The 15565-nt window shown below is 31.0% G+C and overlaps 1 protein-coding gene and 1 long non-coding RNA gene across 7 annotated transcripts; both read right to left on the minus strand.

The window, feature by feature from the left end:
- Window positions 1–1874: 1874 nt before the first annotated feature.
- Window positions 1875–8743, minus strand: LOC107842806. Of its 6 annotated transcripts, XR_007044821.1 has the most exons (5): window positions 8377–8743; window positions 4140–7430; window positions 3943–4044; window positions 2176–2293; window positions 1875–2078 (listed from the first exon to the last, which is right to left on the minus strand). It is a non-coding gene; the product is annotated as an uncharacterized LOC107842806 (long non-coding RNA). The 6 variants fall into 6 exon arrangements; XR_001666100.2 differs by having other exon boundaries at window positions 2176–4044; XR_001666104.2 differs by having other exon boundaries at window positions 1901–2293; window positions 8377–8742.
- A 608-nt stretch (window positions 8744–9351) lies between these two features.
- Window positions 9352–11525, minus strand: LOC107842113. The gene is made up of 3 exons (XM_016685891.2): window positions 11310–11525; window positions 10122–10451; window positions 9352–9640 (listed from the first exon to the last, which is right to left on the minus strand). Exons 1-3 carry the CDS (start codon window positions 11389–11391, stop codon window positions 9540–9542), a joined length of 513 nt encoding a protein of 170 aa, XP_016541377.2. The 5' UTR covers window positions 11392–11525; the 3' UTR covers window positions 9352–9539.
- Window positions 11526–15565: the final 4040 nt, after the last annotated feature.

Genomic DNA, 15565 nt, shown 5'->3' on the forward strand with positions numbered 1-15565 from the left:
AAATAATTGTTTCAACGGATAACACATACGTTACAACAGGTGTGTTATCTGTTGCAATATATAACTAACCTAGTGCAACAAATGAGTAATATGTTGTAAATTATAAAAAATAGTTTCTATACTATTGTGATATTTTCCAACAGATCACTATCTGTTGAAACATATCTTGGTATGTGCAACAGATCAACTGTCAATATTGTTTAGACTTCTTCCAACAGAAGTGTCATCTGTCGCAACAAATGAATTATCTGTTGGGAGAAATCAAAGTCTTGGACATGTTGTCCTATTGAAATAGTCGATAGGATTTCAAACAATAGATTGTTCATCTGTTGCATATGATGATTCAGTTGTTGCATCAGATAGTTCGACGTGAAAAGATTAGAAAATTTTAAAAATATTAATCAAGTCCACAATTAACTTAATTAAGTTTCCTAATTATGTTTGACCCTTTAAGTTGGTCAATGTCACCAATTCTTCCTTCAAGACTTAAATGACACCTTTCTTCAATTTCTCGAATAGCTGGGGTAAGAGAACGTATAAGGTCCATTTTTGTATATATTATTATTATTATTATTATTATTATTATTATTATTATTTTTAATGTAATGATGGTGGTGTTATTACTTATAACTTACATTCAAATTACACAAAATTGTACCCAAAATCTAATGTAAGTTGAAAAGAAATAAAAAATTGTCACAAAACTAATATTTTCTAAACATAATTTCATTATCATATTATTGATAATTTTGTAACACCAAAATTGCCATGAATTTTGTCTTGCCTTGCCATGAAAGAGTAGGGTCTCATCTTGCTTTCCTCCTATTAGCTAACACGTAGTTATCTATCACAAACTTTTTATGAATATCATGAACATCCAACTGACAAAATTTGAAAAAAAAAATACGAAAAATAATAAACAACTTTAGCCTTTAAATAATATTGTATCCTTCCTGCATATAAAAATAAAAATATAATATAAAAGTGGAAGAGTATTTTTAAAATAAAAAATATAAAGAATGTTGTAAGTAAATTCATGAATAAAGGTAATCATGTAAAGGTATATATAAGAGAGATTAAAAAGATAAAATTTCATTCCAATTCAAAATCAAATTCAATATTATATTAATTTGTTAAAAGAGGATTAATTTATAATTCCTTCTTATCCCTTACTTTTTTTCAAATATAATGTATATTTATCTTATACTCTCTCTATATATATTATTATTATTATTATCATTATCCAGTACTACTATACTACTACGTTTGTTTTCTAAAAAAGTTAAAAGTACTACTACTATATGCGTACAACTATTAGTAACATTAGTTATATTAATATTATTATCTTTTATTTAATATTTAAATATATTTTTAAAACATTAAAAGGAAAAAACTTTATGAATAGTAAGAGTTCATTTATTATATTATTAATTAATTAATTAATTTGTTACTATACTATTATTATTATTATTATATTTTTAATTTTAATTTAATATTTAATTTTTTTATTAATAATGTATATTTATAATAATAGTAAATATTATTTATGTAGGAGATGTTATGAAATTAGAATTGTATTCCCATTCAAATTTTGTTTAAGCTCAAATTTAAATAATATATCATACCAATGTCTTAAGATCATTATATTATTGTTTTTTATCCTTAGTTTTTTCAAATAAAATGCGTATTTAACCTATAGTTTATAAATTGTAATTAGAGAAAAATTTGAAAACAACCCAGACGACTTTTTTACTATTATAAATATTATTTTTATTATTATTACCGTTGCTACTTACCAGGACTACCACATATTGCTAATGCTGATACTACTATTTATTTATTTATCTATTATTATTATTATTATTAAACGTATGTACTGATATTATGACTTCTACTAATATATATGAATAGTATAATTTATTTAGTATTTTTCAACTATCATTACAAAAAAAACGCGTCCAAAATGTTTAGGTCTAAACACTTTTTCAATGGCATCATTAGGATGAGCTAGTATCTTCAAAGAAACATCATAACTGATAGCAAGTTGTTGATCTTCAGGTAGTCCCCAATATTTTATCCTACAAGCAAAATAGATAAATGAGATATCCTCGTACCAATAAGGCCTCACTGTAATAGAGTTGGGTATTAATTCAAGCAATTACAATAACAACATACCCGGTGTATCCTACAAGCAAAATATTGCCTGCTTAGAATGGCACCAACGTCAAAGCTACTGGTTAGTTTTCACTCTGATGTCAGTTTACGAAGACTACAGACTGTTCCATCATTATAGCTTCAAGTAAAAATAATTCTCACGCAGGCTTAGTATTATCTTTAATATTAAAAAGAAACAGAATTTGAGCTGCACTTTCTTGCACATATATTTCTCTATTTTACTAATACAAATGAACAACTAGAATATAAATTATGAGCTGAGATGAAGACCTTGACATGGGATCCAAGACCTTAGGATTCTAAGAGGTAGAGAACTAACTTAAGTCTGCAATGTGGAAGTTTGAACAACTAATGTCTGTACAACAACAACATACCCAGTGAATTCCACATTATAATACTAGAGCCACAAGATACTACTAAAAAACATATATTCGAAACCATTGACAACACTCAACTCACGAACAAGAAACTTCATACACATATAAACTTGTATATGCACAGCTAAAGGCAAGAAAAATATAAAGAGAAAGCAAGAATGTTTTGTCATATGTCTACAATCATGTAACTGAAGGAAACATTTACACAATCACAAAGCAAGTAAATTTGCATTTTCTAGGAGAGGCAGATGAAGCAAAAGCACAAAGAACTTTACAATTAGCAATTAGAGAATATCATCCTAATATCTCCCAAGCTCCCTAAAACTTATGTACTGGCCTTCTCGCAAAGAAGAGATCACAACCAATGACCTATAATTTTTAAATATATGGGATCAAGCCAGGACCATGTTTCAGTTATAGCACTATAAGTAGATTGAAAATCTTATCAAAACACCGAGTTGATTGAGACCAAAGTCCCAAAGTCTAAAAACCCCACATAATAAGAATTCAAGGCAAGAACACATGTTAGTCTACAAATTATAATATGAATGCAATTCCATAGGGAGATTGAATTCCTTGGCTACGTGATTCTATGACAACAACAAAATATCCACAAAGTGGGTTCTGGAAGGATAATTGTTACTAAGCTCTCCATATAATAATTAACCCCAAAGCCACTACAACCTAAATATATTCTCAAGAGTGAATGTTGAACATTACAGGAGACCAGTCGACAAGCTTTAGTTAACAAATGAGAGAGCGATCATAGCAAGACTTAATCAGTGGGAAGCATTGAAAGATAATAAGTCTATTCCAGACCCATGGTTGGATCATTTCCCATATCTCGTACGCATGTTAATCTGTGTTGAAGTCCAAGATCATGATGGAACATCAGACCAAACACAAAACCATGAATAGAGAGACCATATTAACTCAAGCAAGTTCTTTCTACAAGCTAAGTTTATCATCAGAGCAGCTACTTCAACACACTGCCCAGAGAAATTAACATATGGAGACCAATCCATAAATGCAATACAACTCAACGAATACAAACTATACCTCGGTGTAACATGTTCCTCAAATTAACATTTACAATATTATGACAAAATACATCTACAACACATCAAAGGTACAACACAACATACCGAGTGAAATCCGACATGTGGAATCTACTACCAATTATTCATCCACCAAAATCCACCACCGTTCACTAAACTATTTTTTGTCTCGCTACTTCTCGAGATCTCGAGATAAATACTTTTATATTTTTATGAACTTCAACAACTTTTGAAGCTCGCCACCATTTATGATAGCTAGCGGAGTAAAACCAGACATGAATAAATCAACACCAGAATTGAAATTTGAATATGGACAAGTATATGAATCTTACAGCTAAAATCTTCCCTTCTTCATCCACAAAATTGCCATCCTTCTTCAGTAAAGTTGACAAAATAACCTCACTTCGACACAAAGGCCTTCCCAATTTTTGTTCCTACCATTAACCAAGTATATATAAATAAAAATAAGTAGCATGAAACACATTTTATAAAATGAATTTCAAATAAAATTTAAGATTAAGAAACTTACCATCTGACGACCTCTCCTTGCATTGCTTTTGCTACCACCAGTATGCGAAACTTTAAGTTTCTTTCTATTTTTTGCATTTTGTGCACATTATTTCTGTAATTCTCAAACTTCAATTCCATTAATAGTAGAGAGGCACAAACACAAAATTGTATAAAAAAAAGTTAGGTAGTTACCTCAATAAGCTTCCACATTACTTTTTTTTACATGTATAGAATATTTGTGCATATATAGTCGAACGTACATTTGATAATCTTCTCCACATCTAGGAAACAAAAAGAAGACAGTCTCTACATATACTCTTCTAGTAGATCTGTAGCAGTTACTCCTACGATACATCTTAATTTTGGCAATCAATTATTTTAACAGGTTCTGGAGGTATTGCATACTACCACCATCCTTCAAATATAACAAACACATGTATCAATGCAAAAGGAGAACTCTCTAAAAATAAGATGAAGAACTATACAGCTTCAAAGAATTAAAGAGATGAGTAAGAGCTTGGTAATATATCTAACAAGAGTATTTGCAGTTTTAGAGTAAAATATAACTTTTTTATAAGGCTTAAGAGTGAAAGATAACTAAGATTTATTTATTTATTTCTTACTAGAGTGTTGTCCAGACCATATTGCCCATATCACAATTAATTCATGAACATATGGACACTAGCATCAGGCAGCTTACTCACCAGGACTCACATAGAAATAATAGACAAACTTTTTCTATCACAATTCTGCCAGGGTAACCTCCTAACTTTTTGATCTCTATAGCACACCCATCCTTGCAAAGATAAATTTAATCATTCAATTTTCAGATTGATGTTACTATCTCAAGTGGAACCTGGACTCTACATAGATGTAGCTAATTGACCGACAAACAAATTCTTCGCTCAGAAAAATGGATCTAATGGCTCACCAACCAAAACACAGAAAAAGCATTGGTTTCCCCAAGTAACACAATGATGCTAAAATGAATAAAAAATTATTGAGAATGTTTTATCAGTTGCACCAGATAAAACTTTAATATGATAAAGATGAACAATGAATGACAATTTACTATATTTTGCACAACCACCATAAAGTTCTTGATTACCATCCTCCAACAACTCCTTAATTTTATCTCTCTTCCTGACTTTGGCCTTCAGCACCTCAAGAATGGTCATTATCTGACAAATTTGATGGACTAGAATCTTGAAAACTATCATCATTAAAGACACCAAAAGCATCATTCAACATATCTTGCATAGGATATTTTCTAACCGACTCAGATTGTAATCGGGTTGTTGATGCTACATTAGAAACTACATCTTTTCGCCATGCATAAACCAACATGTGTACTTTTCTGGAAATCTCTTTTGAAGAAGATGACTAAAAACTTCAGCTCTATTACGCATAATAGAAAATCCACATGTAGTACAAAGACAGGAATTTTTCCATCTACAGACACTTTTGAAAAGAAAAAGTCCAAAAATTGGACTACGCCATCTGAGAATTCTTTTGATTTAATTGGCTTCCAAATTCAACTCTTGTCAATCATGTTGGAATGAAGCTATTTCAAATATGAAAAATCAATATACGTGAGAAATAAGGCTAAGATATTAATAAGTACTAAAAATTCTCATATAATAAACAATTACACAGCCACTACATTCAAATAAGATTTTACAAAATTGAAACTCTTACTAACAGTTGCAGAAATATGCATAGCTTTAAAAAAGTGGCAACAATCAAGTTAAGATCAGTTTAACCTTTTATGATACAAATATGCATAGCTTTATTAATCTAACATCATATTCTTACTCATTAAAATTCACTAATTAAGCATCTAAATAACTAATACATATCACTTAGCCAACTAATCAGTGTCACCCTCTTCACAACATAGCCTATGGTTATTTAGTACCAATTATTCAAGCCTACTGCACTAAATCACCAACTAAGCAAAGCGAAGAATCCAATTGCAGATTGGATCAAATGTTTGTTTAGTCACTGCTCGAATTCTACCATGTGAAACTCTTGAGCTGAATTTCTCCAAGAGTAAAGGTAAATTGAAGAAATTTCATATATTTTATACCTTAGTGTACCACAAGAAAAAACAAAGATTTGTGACAGGGAAAAATGTGATGGATCTTCATGTCCATCACAGATTTGATAATCTCTATCACAGAATAATATTCCGTTGCAAATTTGTGCTTTAAATAGCATAGTCAACTTCAAATAGTAACTCTATGATTTAAATGAGTTGGAACAAACACAATAATGTTACAACTGTCCATCTTTCTATATCAACATAATCAGTCTTACATGTAAAGACACTCCCTTCTACAATCATAGATTTGTAGAGAACACCCTTCCTAGATATATAACAATTATGACCACAAAAACTCCTTCACTCAATAGTAAAGAACCTATGTTGAGTTTAAAACACTTATCCAATCGATATATTGGACTTTGGTTGCCCAATATTTATTACCATATAAAAATTCTGGTCTAGATAACTACTCTTTAAAACCTACTTTTCACTTTGATAGACATCAACCTATCACATAACACCCTAGTAGGATATCCTCACCTCAACTTCACTCTTCTCATGTTTAATAAATTGCAGTATATATATTCAGTTTTAAATCATTCTCCAAGAAAAACGTACATCCAGTCTTAACACATCTACTTATCCTATATTTGTATACAATATATCACATATCAAGCAACTGAATTACCACACAGGAGGCTTTTGGTGAGAAACCACTATTTTCTCCGAACATAATTTCGCCATAGTTGAAGTTAAATTTAGGTCTAAAAGTTTATTTATAATATATTTCTATTTTAACTTTTCGGGCCAAGAACATATGTTTTATTGTCCCACTAAGCATCCTATAAATGTTTAATATGCTTCAGGTATTTTACACTAATAAACTGAATATTACGTTCAAGATATAGCAAATTCAACAGTTGTAGCTTTATCCACACACACAAAAAAGCAAATCACATGTTCGGTTAAACAACGTAGAAACTTCACAAGAGAACAATGATACTAAAACAACATAGAGTCAATATTGCAAACCCTGGTTAGAAACCTTATTTGGAAAAATCAATGAGGCAGTAAAAGGTATGTCAACAAAAGAAGGTGAGATAGCAGAAAGTTCAGGAAAACTATAGGAGATACCCCAAGAAGATAGGCAGTTAGCAGAAGCAGATACAGATGGGCAACAACCTAGCCTTGATGCCAGTATTGAGGGGATCACACAGGTAGGTGTTGAAAAGGATCTTACAGGCAATACAGAGAAACAAGAGTCTGCACAATAGGTCAAATCAGTCATAGGAAAACATAACAATGGGGTTGATATCAATGCAGAAATCATAGACAAAACAACTGATGTTGCAACTAATAATGAGGAGATTAATAGTACTGATGAGTAGGAATCAGTGTCCATTTTAGCAGAAGGGAAAATGGTTCACTATTGATAAATAAGAAGAGAGTCGTGGATGACTAGAAGCATGTCTAGAAGCTCAAGTTTACTACAGAACTTCCATACTTCCATCCTCTCAACACTACTTGCCTATGTTATTCTCAATCAGTGACACTACCTGTCTCTATGCTCAGCAATAACAACATTCCAGTGAAATTCCACAAGTGGAGGTTAAGAAAGGCAGAGTGTACACGGACCTTGCCTCTACCACGTGGAGGTAGAAAGGTTGTTTTCGAATGACCCTCTTTCGGGTACGTCCATTGTCTATGCTTAAACATAAACTCGAATCCTGACCTAGCCAAAGGATCACCCACCCTATTCAATAAACTCAAATTTGCAGCTCAACATCCAAGTGTCCTATAATACTATTACCCAAATTAACACGTCTCACATCCTAATCAAATTTTACGCAATGCACATCCATATTACGAATAGCTTCAAGCAGTAATTTGTGAATGTTTGTGTCGTATGATAAAATGCGTAATAGGGAGCGCTTAACAACTAATCACATAAACCCGATCAAAATTGCAGATTTCATAAAACCCATCAATACTTCATTCTTAACAACTAGAAAATCCATCAAAATTTTTTTTAAAAAAAACTAGAAACCCTATCAAAACCCATCAACATTCCCATTCTTAACAACTAGAAAATCCACAAAACACATCAAATTGCAGATTTCATAAGCTCAAAACTTCAATAAACAAGAAAAATATAGAATCCTAGTTTCAATGTTGACCTTAAAAACTCTAAATTGTAAAGATTTGTTACCTGAAAGTACTTTTTCCGCTTTCGGCTACAATTAAAGATAGAAAAATTGAAGAACAGTTAAATTTTAAGAACTCAAGCCAAAATTGTGAAGCAAAGTTGCGATTTGCATTTTGGGGCTGAGAAAAAAAAGCTTGCTTTGAGTTTCTTTGGGGGAAAAGAGATTTTTGGGTTAGAAGTGTGACAAAATAATACTTTTTCACTGTTGGAGGTAAAGGGAGGGAATGAAATATTTTTGCCGCCCATGTTAGCCATGATATTTTTGCCACGTTTTTTTTAAAGTGCAGAGAAGTTCTAATTTTTTAGTTAATTTAGCAACCGTGACTAAAACATAATTTTTTTTTGGTAGTGTATGATTCCAAACTTTAATAATGAAATTCTTGTTTTTTATGCTTCTAAAATCTTAATATTTTTAAATACAGACATTTAATAAATTTTATTACAATACTATCAACTTTTATCTTAAAAACTTCTACTTGAATATCTGTTCTTATGTCACTTGACTTCTTCTATAGCTTTTAATTTTGCTTTATATAAAGAGAGAATATTTTATTCCTGAAAGATTTTTACAAGGAAATAATTTTCTTGTTCGAAAAGCTTTCTTCCATATTTGATTTATTATTTCTTAAAAAATATTTTGTACTTCTATAAATAAAAGATTATTACTTCTCAAATACAACATGAATAGAGTTTAAAATTTTGATTAAGTTTTTTTAATATATAAATTTTAACCAATTATGTCAAATAATATGTTTTTTATTTCTAGTATAATTTTCGTTTGTCATCTCATCTATCAATTCAACGATTTGTAATTATTTACTTCTACATGACATTCTGACTCCATTTCGATCCCAACGCATAAGAGATTTTTATTTTTGTTAGCTCAATTTCTTTCTTTCAAATAGTAAAGATTTAGTATTTAAAACTTATTATTTAATCAAAATAACAAACATGAATAATTAAACAAGAAGTCCTGTGTAAAAGAAGAAGAATCTATATCCAATTTTCAGTAAAAAAAATTGGTACAAAAATAAGAATATCTTAGAGAGAAATCTCGGAAACCCAAGGAATTAAACATTGAATACAAACTCTTCACAAACAACAATAAAGTTGTTTGTAAAAAAATATATTCATATTTAAAAAAAAAAAAAGGTGCAAAAAACAATTTAGAAAGAAGGAGATGGAGCAGGAGCATCAGCATCATCTTCAGCAGCACCACTACTTTGCAACTTCTTCTGATTGTTGCATAGCTCTGACAAGTATGTTCCTACACGTTACATCAGATAAATAAAAAAAATTTAGAAGTTCATAATTAACGTGATTCGATGAGACAAAATGCAATAAAACAAAAAGAGATACAGGACTTGGCAGCCATGTCAGGACAAAAGAGCACAATAATACAAACAAAAAATAAATTGAGGAGTGCTACACCTGCCGACGTTCGAACCTGAGTTGTTAATATGGAAATTCACACTCTTGATCAGTGGACTATGCTTCTCTAGCTTTTCAAGGGTGTACAACAATATGTATATAATCATAAATATCTATATTTAACCTATATACTCGAAAAAAAATTTCGACAAAGGGTGTTCATCTGATCACCCTTCGGTGGTTGTAGCTCCGCCCCTGTTTAGGGGTAATAGGACCCGTGAAGTTTAGGTGTGTAAATGAGATTTCAAATATAGTTTGAGGTGTACTTGGGCCTTATCTCCCAAACAAAAATGAGAGAGGTTAATGTTGTTATTTACCTTCACCAGCAGCCAAGTTAAAGTAAAGGTCAACAATATTGGGGCATTCCCTGTAACAAGAAGGAGAGCAAAGTTTGGAGACAAATTGAGGCTCAAGCAAATCATCAGAAGAAATTCCAATAAAGTTTCTGTTAGCACCACAGGCATCCATACATTCATCTGACTCAATATGTTCCCTCATGTTTGCAACAATCACCTCTGATGTTTTACATGTGTACTCACTAATTACTCCATCCTCTGGTGTGGCTTTCTCCAATATACACCTCTTTCCAGATGATGAAATTGCGAATGCACAATCACCATTTGGTAAACTCTCACATTTGACCTCCACTATAAACACAAATAGAAATTTATCAAGTTATAATAAGGATATATATGTTATCAAAATTCAATCTTAATTTGCATGTGCATGAATAGAATAATTCGACTAAACTCATTATTTTCATAATTCTTAAGAAACTACTATGACTCTAAACTGTGTCCTAATTTATGTGGCACTACTTAAGTTTAAGAAAAAAAAATGAAAATTTGAAATTTGTGGTCCAAAATAAATTTTAAATTTTTGTGGCTATAATTGGTTTTTATTAAGGGTAAAAAGTGAAATTTTAAAGATAAATTAATTTTAGTTATAGTAAGGTGATATTCTTTTTGAGACTAACTAAAAAGAAAATTGTTCCATATAAATTAAGATCAAAGAGGAGTGTTCAACTGAGCTTACTGTTTTAAAAATTATCATAATTCTTAAGAAATTATTATGACCCTAAAAACAGAATTAGATACTCATTATATCCTAATTTATGTGACACTATTTAAGTTTAAGAAAAAAATGAAATTTCTAAAATTTGTGGCCTAAAATAAATTTAAAATTGTTGTGGCGATGACTGGTTTTCATTCAACGTAAAAGTGAAATTTTAAAGATATATTATTTATAATTATAGTAAGATGACATTTTTTGGAGCTAACTTAACAGGAAAGTGTACCACATAAATTAAGACCATGGAGGGGGGGGGGGAGGGGGGAAGGGTTCAACTGAGCTGAGTGATTTCACAATTATCATTAAGAAATCAATAATTTTAAATTCTCTATTCATGCACATTATGCTTGTGTGCATGAACAAAGACGAGATCAAAAGTGATTCAGTGGAACTCATTATTTGCACAATAATCAATTAAGAGACCAATAACTCACCTTTATATTCTGCAAAAGCAGCCTGGAGGAAGAGGGAGCATGTAAAGAAAAGGATCAAAGATGATCTCATTGAAGAGGCCATTTCTTCTTGTTTTTTTCTTTTTGGTTTGGTTGTGATTTAGATTTTTTTTTTTTTTTTTTTGTGGTTGTTGGGATGACTAAAAGAAGAAATGGAGAAAGAAATTTCTTTTGGGTTTGTGAGATGAGTTTGAATGGAGGGGTTTCTTGAGTTTATATAGGAAGTTTAGGAAGAGAGGAAAAAGTCATAATGTATTATGACCAACAAAAAACACACAAATGTTTGGTTAAGAGGTTAGTTAGTTACCTTTTGTTTTGGTTTAATTTTTCTTTGGTGAGGATTATTTTAAATGTTTGATATAATATTTTTTTTAGAAAGTCAAATTCTGAAGTCAAATTCTGAATTTGACAGATCCAGTATTTTTTAACATCTTTTACATCATAAATATAATGAAATAAAACTTTTTTTCCCTTTCAATTAATTTTAATTAAATCAGTAAATTAGAAAATTATTCTAGGTCAAATTAAATGAAAATTATGTAAATAGTTTTTTAATACTGAGTTTATAAAATTGGGCTCCTTTAACTGATAACAAATTTATGTAAAATATATTAATATGTGAGTTCATAAAATAAATATTATGGACACCACTCCCTCTAATTTACCTTATCCCCATCCGGTTGCTATCATTCCACTTTTCCATACTCCTACCTAAATCTCTAGATTATATATAAATATTTTTAGAATTAGAAAAACTCCTACCGAATGTAAGAAATAATTTAAAGACTTGTTTATTATCTTTAAAGATATTTTCAAGAATAATTTTTCATCGAAATATTTTCTTCATGTCAAACACATCCTAAGGTTAATATATGTTGTTACATATGTTTCAAGATCTGTTAGAAATGCGTCAAAGTTCTCAGTAGATTCTTAGGATAACAGTTCTTTTCTTTAGTCATTATCCTATTTATAATTTCTAGGCATGTATCCAATCTTTTAGCAGTTCATTTTCTATTTTAGTTGTACTACTCCTCAATTTATTTTGAATAGCTTGAAGTTTAATAAAATAGTTCTTCCAATTAAATTCATCTTACTGCTTCAGTTAACAACCTTGATTTCAGAGCCCTACTTCTTAAGGGACTTGTGAAAGACTTGTGAGGTTTTTTTTGAGTATTTATCCAAAATTGTTGCTGCAAAATATAATTAGAACAATGAAGAATATAGGTTCTTTTTCTACTACGGCTTCACCAGTTTTTTACGAAGAAAATTATCAAGTCTGGACATTGAAAATACAAGCTTATTTGGAGGTTTGCGACTTGGGGGAGGCTGTCGAGAAAGAATACGAAGTGCTTCCTCTACTGAAAAATCTAACTATGACTCAAATTAAAACTCACAAGAAAAGAAAGACAACAAAATTCAAAGCTAAATCCTATCTTTTTGCTGTAATTTCTGCCACCATTTTCAACAGAATAATACCATAAAAGAAATTTAGAATTTTCTCAAGAAAAAATTCGAGGGAGATGAAAGAATCAAAGGAATGAAAGTATTAAACTTAATCAAAGAATTTGAGATGCAAAGAATAAAGAAATGCATAGCCATTAAGGATTATTCTGACAAATTACATGGGAGTACAAATAAGGTAAGAATACTTGGAGCTGAACTTAATGACATAGAATTGTTTAAAAGATACTTGTAGCTTTACCTAAAAGATATGAGGCAACTATTGATTCATTGGAGAATGGTAAAGATCTATCAAAGGTTAGCTTGCCAGAGTTATTGAGTGCTTTGCAGGCATAAGAACAACGAAGAATGATGAGGCAAGATGGATCCATCGAGGGAGTTTTACAAGCTAAGTTTCACACTAGTTCAACTGCTGCTAGGGGAAATAAAGGAAAAGGAAAGAAAGAAAATTATGCAAACTACGAAGCTATATCAACGAGAAATAATTCTACTGCCATTGGTAAAAAAAAAGAAGAAGGCAAATATCCTCCATGTCAATATTGCGGCAGGAGAAATCATCCATACTTTAAGTGTTAGAGAAAACCTGATATGAAATATCTAAAGTGTCAAAACTTGGTCTTGCTGAGATTATCTGCAAAGAGAAGGGTTTGCAGAACAGAATGAAGCATAAATTGCAGACCAAAAATAAGAAGAGAAATTGTTTATGGCCACCTATTACGCAAGCAAAAGTTCAAGTGAAAGTTGGCTTATTTAAAGTATTATACCCCAAAATTTCGATGATTTCATTTTGATAGCTCATACGCATTTTGATACAATTTCTGAGTTGAATAATGATATGAAATGTTAAAAAAATCATTATGAAGTGTTTCAAAATTTTTAAAATATGTTTTGGGGTATTTTGATAACCCAAAATAATAAGGATCCGTGATTAGAGCATACCACAGAGGCATGGCATACCCTGACACAAAACCAGTGGCCTAGCACAATAAGGGTTTGCCACATCGGCTGATTTCCACATTAAAGGTGTGTCACACTTTTGGCATGGCGCGATAAGAGTGTGCCATGCCCAAGGTCGTTTCAGTTTTTTCTTTAGATTTTGAGGGTATTTTGGTCTCTTACATCCTAATTACTCCTTCAACTAGTACTGAACGTGTATTCCCACCCCATAAGTCAAAATACATGATTCCTCTTCTTCCAAACTCTCAAGAACACCAAATAAGGGTTCTTCTCCAAAATTCAAGTTCCTAAGGCCGAAATTCAAGCTCCCTTTAAAGAAAATTCACTAAACTTAGGTATGTAGCGTTTGAACAAGGATTAACTTCTGTCTTTATGCCAAAAAAATTAATTTTTACTTGAATTTAAGAATTTAATGACTAGGGTTCATACCCACTTTTCTTATGCTTTGAGATTATGGTGTTTCCTCATGAGTTGAACTTTATTTGTCACAAGATTTTATGTTTACGTATGTTTTATCCACAAAATTAATCTCATTAATTGAATTTTAGTGTTTGACATGAAATTTCTAATGGTTACAATTTGAGCATAATGCACTCAGTTTACACGAAGTTCAAGCTTACTCTTTTAAGTTACAAAGTACTACAACATGATTAAATTCAGTTTTGATCTTATGATCTTAGATAAGATATGAAATTCACATATTTCCTTATGAGTATGATTTAGCAAGAGAAGAATAGTTGGTTTTCAGTATTATAAACCCATATGCTACTTTAAGATAAATTTCATAAAGTATGAGCACTAGTATTTGTTGGGAGTAGTATTCAGCATTAAAGGGAATGTGGGTTCAACGTATTCTATTTCCCACAAATTACGTGCTACCTTAGATTAAAGAGGTTGCGCAAGAGAGTGTCTCCCTTGTCCAAATGTGCTTAGTGTATTGATCACTTAGCTAAGGTTCTATACCAATAGCAAGGATAGAACAACTCTCCTCAACGTAGGTAAGATATTGAACTCCATGCTAGCTCACATGGTTTATGTTGGTTATAAGAATCTCTTGCAGAAGTAATGATTTCTGAAACTAAGTGTAATGGCTCACAAACTTTACTTACGTATTTTTTTATGACTTATTCTTATGTTGATTCAGTTTTAGTTTCTTTCATGATCATGGTGATTCTATTTACACTTAGCATGCATCTTTTATGATTATGATCAGTGTTAGTTTTACTTATTGGATTCATCCCTACATACTCAATACATTTCAAAAGTACTAACCACATATATATGTGTGTGATTATATTATTTCATAATGTAGGTTCTGGTGTTCGTCCACAACAATACGATTAGCCAGGATTACCATATCCTACATCCTACCAGTTGGTGAGTCCGCATGTTCTGAAGACCAAGATTATGGTTATTTTAGATGTTCAACTAATAAGTATAAGTCAAACTTTATGTTTTCTTTAGAGTCAACTAGGGTCTGTCTTAGTGGCTCTTTAATTTCTTTAGACGCTTGTCATAGCCTGTCAGTTGTCTTCTTTAGGACATTCAAATTTTCAGTTGTTGTTTAGTTTACTTTGTTTTATTAAGATTGTTCATCTACTTGAAACCAGTTTATGACTTATCAATTTTTGTTTAGATTATGAATTTATTTTATCATGGTTTAGTGCTGAGTAGATATCATGGGTTAGCTTTTGGGATACTCATAGCCCTTAGCACCATGTGACATTCAGGGGCAGCCTTGTGTTATTACAAACTTTGTATCAGAGCCTAAGATTTTAAGAGTTCTAGAGAGTCTAAAAAGCTGCATTACATAGAGTCTT

This window comes from Capsicum annuum, chromosome 9 (assembly GCF_002878395.1).
Source record: "Capsicum annuum cultivar UCD-10X-F1 chromosome 9, UCD10Xv1.1, whole genome shotgun sequence".
NCBI lineage: Eukaryota > Viridiplantae > Streptophyta > Magnoliopsida > Solanales > Solanaceae > Capsicum > Capsicum annuum.